Genomic DNA, 5,475 nt, shown 5'->3' with positions numbered 1-5,475 from the left:
AGCCCAGCCTCTGTGCGCTGATTGGTTCTCTGTTTACTGCACCTGTGTGTGTTCACATTCAGGGCACATCTGCAGCGTATATGGCAGGTGAATTTCTGCCAATTTCCCCCTCTGATCCCCACCCCCCACCCCCCAAAAAAATTCCCCCAAGATCAGTGGAGGGAGGGGCATTCTGTACAAGAGCAGAAGAGTGGAGTCAGGAGGTTGTGGTTCTGTGGACAGAAATCCTTCCATTTGTAGAAACTTGAGGTGGGATTTAAAGAAAGAAGAAAAAGAAGAGATTGGATTTATGCCCCGCCCTTCACTCAGGGTCTCAGAGCGGCTTACAAACTCCCTTCCCCTCCTCACAACAGACACCTTGTGAGCAGTGTTCCCTCTAAGCTGAGTTAGCGTGAGCTAGCTCACAGTATTTCAGCCTCCGGCTCACACGTTTTTGTCTTAGCTCAGGGAGGATGGCTCCAGAGCAAACTAATTCATGCAGTAGCCAAATCGCTCGCTTACAACTTTAATGCTGGTAGCTCACCAAGTAGACATTTTGCTCACAAGACTCCACGGCTTAGAGGGAACATTGCTTGTGAGGTAGATGGGGCTGAGAGAGCTCTTGACAGAAACTGCTCTTTTTAAAGAACAGCTCTCTCGTCAGAACTACGGCTTGCCCAAGGTCATCTAGCCAGGTGCAAGTGGAGGAGTGGGGAATCAAACCCGGTTCCCCCAGATTAGAGTCCGCGCACTTAACCACTACAACAAACTGGCAATGCATTTTTATCTCCCCTTTCCCAAGCAGGGTGAGGCTTATGGTTCCCTCCCTCATTTTCTCCTCACAACAGCCCTGTGAGGTCAGTTAGTCAGAAGGAGGGACTGGGCCGAGTTCACCCAGAGTGTTTCACTGCTGAGTGGGGATTTGACTCCCAAGTCGCCCAGATTGTAGTCCAACTCTCTGTCCACTACACCTCACTGAAAAGAAAACGTTATTAATATTGTTCAAGATGGTGTAAGATGTTTGGATTTATTTCCCCCCACGAGATGTCAAAGGTCCAAAGAAGCTCTTTCCTGATCTTCCTTTTGGGAACATGGACACAGAGAAAGTGGAAGCCAGAAAAAGCCTCTTGGAATCGTTCCTGAAGGTAGGGAACGACTACTTTACACAGAGAGTGATTAAAATGTGGAATTTGCTGCCAGAGGATGTAGTGATGGCCACAGGAATGGACAGCTTTAAAACAGGGTTAGATAGATTCATGGTGACTGAGGGGAACCTCCACATTCAGAGGCACTAATCCTCTGAATCCCAGTGCCAGGAGGCAACACCAGGGAAACCCCTGGCCTCTATGCCCTGTTGTTGAACTTCTGGGTTGGCCAGTGTGTGAGACAGGATGCTGGACTAGATGGACCACTGGTCTGATCCAGCAGGGCTTTTCTTATGTTCCCTCTCCGTTTAAGTAGGTGCAACAGCTTCTTGAGACACAAAACACCATCCCAACTAGAACAGCCCTGCTTGTTCCGCCAACTTCTGGCTCAGATGCCGTCTTCTCTAGAAGGTGTTGAAAATCTGAGGATTTTTTTCCCTTATAAAAGACAAGGAGTCCCATCTGGTTTCTTAGACCACTTCCCCCTTGTGAATTGGGGATGTTTAATCTGTTTAAATCCTTTCCGAACCAAAGCTTCTCTTCTCCTGAAATACTCGCCTAAGGCACTTGCTCTTTTCCAACGCAAGTTGTTCTGCTGTGTTGTGAGCGAAGCATCACTTATCCCCTTCAAAGCTCCTGTTGTACAATCTCGCCACATTTGTTAAATGGAATTTGTCGTAATGTCTGTGGGTTCCCTTGAGGCAGCAGGGACTCATGTTTGCATTATATGAAAAAAGAAAAATGAAATCTAAATGAACATGGGGAAGGGTTCTAACTTGGTGGAGGGGCCATGGCTCAGTGGTAGAGCATCTGCTTGGCATGTGGAATGACCCAGGTTCAGTCCCTAGCATCTCTAGTTAAAAGGATCATGCAGTAGGTTATGTGAAAGACCTCTGTCTGAGACCCTGTAGAGCACTACCAACATAAGCAGACCTTGATAGACCAGTGGTTTGACCTTGATAGACCAGTGGTTTGAGCTTGATAGACCAGTGGTTTGACCTTGATAGACCAGTGGTTTGACCTTGATAGACCAGTGGTTTGACCTTGATAGACCAGTGGTTTGACCTTGATAGATTTGGTATAAGGCAGCTTCATGTATATAGTAGAAGAAGAAGAAGAAAAAGAAGAAGAAGAAGAAGAAGAGATTGGATTTATACCCCGCCCTTCACTTGGAGTCTCAGAGCAGCTTACAAACTCCTTTCCCTTCCCCTCCCCACAACAGACACCCTGTGAGGTGGGTGGTGCTGAGAGAGCTCTGACACAAACTGCTCTTTTTCAAGGACAGCTGTGCCAGAGCTTGTGACTGACCCAAGGTCACATCAGCAGGTGCAAGTGGAGGAGTGGGGAATCAAACCCAATTCTCCCAGATTAGAGTCCGCACACTTAACCACTACCCCAAACTGGCCATTGAATTCCAATTCCAATCCACCTCCCTGTAGAAAAGCAACAGCTATAACAGTTAATAAGCATTTCTTGAATTGATTTTTTTCAGGCAGATGTACAGGTGTAAGTGTTTGTAGCTTTTATATGAAGAATATGGCTGACCACATCCAATGAACTTGAAGCGATTTTTAAGCAAGAAGCTAATTTTATAAGCATTCTGTATGATCACCATCTCTTGGGTTTTTAGTGGGTTTTCTTTACTTTCTCCCATAGTTTGTAGACCCTTCCCCCAATTTTGTTGTAGTTTTTAGAAAATGCGAATAATAAAAAAAATCCCCTATGGAAAGAAAGAAAGAAAGAAAGAAAGAAAGAAAGAAAGAAAGAAAGAAAGAAAGAAAGAAAGAAAGAAAGAAAGAAAGAAAGAAAAGCAACAGCTACCCCCTCATCTCTCCGAGTCGAAGGGTGAGGGCCAAAGGGTGAGGCTCTTGGCCTGTCGCTCTTAGTCTAGGGACTCTTAGATTCTTAGGGACTCTTAGACTTAGGGACTCTTAGACTAGGGGCTCTGTACGAAGCCCAGGAAGAGACAGAAAGCCAGGGCCCTAGTCTCCTTGGGTTCCCAGTAAGGTAAGTAGACTTCTACAAGGAAAAGCACTTAAAGGGTTTTAAAGGGGGGTTACATATAATTATTGTTTTAAAAAGCAATTATGAAGCCAGAATGCCAGCAGGGGGTTGGGGGCTATCCAGTGTTTTGCACGGGGTGTCACATGTATAACTATCTGCCCACGGGACAGAAGTCTTGGGTGAGTGCTCGGTGCAAGGAGCTCCTGGTTCTCAGGGAACGAGTTTGTTCCCTTGAGCCCAAGTGGCTGACCTGGAGAAATTAGGCACATGGAGAAGACTCTCGGGGACTTGCTAGATATGTCCCACTCTGGTTATGGCAGCCCCGCCGCTGCCAGGGAGCATGAGGGCCGAGAGGGAACAGGGCACCGTGCTGAGGATAAGGGGAATGTGCCCTCAGAAGGGACCTCTTCTTCAGCTGGTGAACAGGTATCCTTTTGCACCAAGGAACCATCCCTGGGCAGGGAGGGAGGGGGGCTCTTGGTAGTTGGTGATTCGATTCTTAGGTAGGTAGACAGCTGGGTGGCGAAACCGCGTACTGACCATATGGTGACTTGCCTGCCCGGTGTGAAGGTAGCAGACATTACGCGTGTTCTAGATAGGCTGGTAGATAGTGCTGGGGAGGAGCCAGTGGTCGTGGTCCATGTTGGCACCAACAATGTGGGGAAATGCAGTCGCGAGGTCCTGGAAGACAAATTTAGGCTGCTAGACAGGAAATTCAAGGCCAGGACCTCCAAGGTATGCACAGGGCCAAAGAGACAGGCACAGATCAGGAGTCTCAATGCGTGGATGAGACAATGGCGTAGGGGGGAAGGGTTCAAGTTTGTTAGGCACTGGGATGCTTTTTGGAACAAGAGGGAGCTGTACAGAAGAAATGGTCTCCACTTGTCCCGAGAAGGAACCAGGCTGCTGGTGCTATAATCAAAAAGGTGGCAGAGCAGTTTTTAAACTGAATATTGAGGGAAAGCCGAGAGGAAATGAAAAGTCTCTGGTTCAGGATGGCTCATCTCGGAGAGATGAGGGGGTAGCTGTTGCTTTTCTAGAGGGAGAGTTGGATTGGAATTGCCCATTGAGACTATGGCTAGTGATATGGACTGCCTGACAAGGTCTCGTGATAGCAAGAGGAAGGTTGCAGGCTTAACATGTATGGAAAATTATAGGTGTTTCTATACAAAGGGAGTTGGAGTGCTTGGTGTTGGGAGGGGGGAAATAGACATTGTGGGTATTTCAGAAACTTGGTGGGATAAGGAAAATCAGTGGGATACGGTGATTCCCGGTTATATATTATATCGGAAGGATGGGGGGGAAGGGTTGGAGATGGGGTGGCTCTGTATGTCAGAGAGGGTATACAGTCCAGTAAGATTGAGAGGGAAAGTGAATGGGATTTGCTTCTGGAAATGCTATGGGTTGAAATGGTGGGCCCAAAAGGAAGCTTAACACTGGGAGTTTGTTATTGCCCACCAGATCAAAAGATAGAGGAGGATTATAAAATGATGAATGAATTAAAGATAGAGGCTAGACAAAAACACTGTGTCATAATAGGTGATTTTAACTACCCACACATTGATTGGGTCAATATGTGTTCTAGTCTGGAAAAAGAGATTGAGTTTCTAGACACTCTTAATGACTGTGCTATGGAGCAGATGGTCATGGAACCTACCAGGGGAGAGGCGATCCTGGATTTGGTCCTAAGTAACGCCCAAGACCTGGTGAGAGATGTAAAAGTGATTGCATCACTTGGGAACAGTGACCATAATGTTATTGAGTTCAACATTTGTATAAATAGGGAGTTGCCCAAAAAGACTGACACAACCATTTCTAACTTTAAAAGGGGTAACTTCTGTGATATGAGGGGACATGTGAGGAAGAAACTGAAAGGAAACGTAGAAAGTGTCAAAACCATTGGGGAGGCTTGGAGACTATTTAAAACTACAATCCTAGAGGCTCAGAAAAAATATATACCGCAGGTTAGGAAAAAGCCTGCATGGTTAACTAACAAAGTAAGGGAAGCTGTAAAAGGTAAGAAGGATTTCTTTAAGCGGTGGAAAGCTAGTCTCAGTGAGGTTGATAAAAGGGAACACAGGCTGTGGCAAATAAAATGCAAGTCTGTGATCAGGCAGGCAAAAAAGGAATATGAGGAGCATATAGCAAAAAATATAAAGACCAACAATAAAACTTTCTTCAAATACATTAGAAGTAGGAAACCAGCCAGGGAGGCAGTGGGGCCCTTGGATGAACAAGGGGTAAAAGGAGTACCGAAGGATGATAGGGAAATGGCTGAGAAGCTAAATGCATTTTTTGCCTCTGTCTTCACTGTGGAAGATGAGAGGTGCTTGCCCACTCCAGAACC

At 46.3% G+C, this 5,475-nt stretch overlaps 1 protein-coding gene across 1 annotated transcript in view; it reads left to right on the top strand.

Annotated features, from left to right (window-relative positions):
• SNX19 (sorting nexin 19) overlaps positions 1 to 5,475 on the top strand; it is a 67,552-nt gene that overhangs the window by 3,927 nt on the left and 58,150 nt on the right. The window contains exon 4 of the mRNA XM_015426514.1: positions 1,024 to 1,124. Within this exon, the coding sequence (XP_015282000.1) occupies positions 1,024 to 1,124 (101 nt within the window). The remainder of the gene's footprint in view (positions 1 to 1,023; positions 1,125 to 5,475) is intronic.

The sequence above is a fragment of the Gekko japonicus genome, unplaced genomic scaffold (assembly GCF_001447785.1).
Source record: "Gekko japonicus isolate JY-2015 unplaced genomic scaffold, Gekko_japonicus_V1.1 scaffold177, whole genome shotgun sequence".
NCBI lineage: Eukaryota > Metazoa > Chordata > Lepidosauria > Squamata > Gekkonidae > Gekko > Gekko japonicus.
The sequence above is the reverse complement of the archived record's forward strand: the minus strand, read 5'-3'. Positions and strand labels throughout refer to the sequence as shown.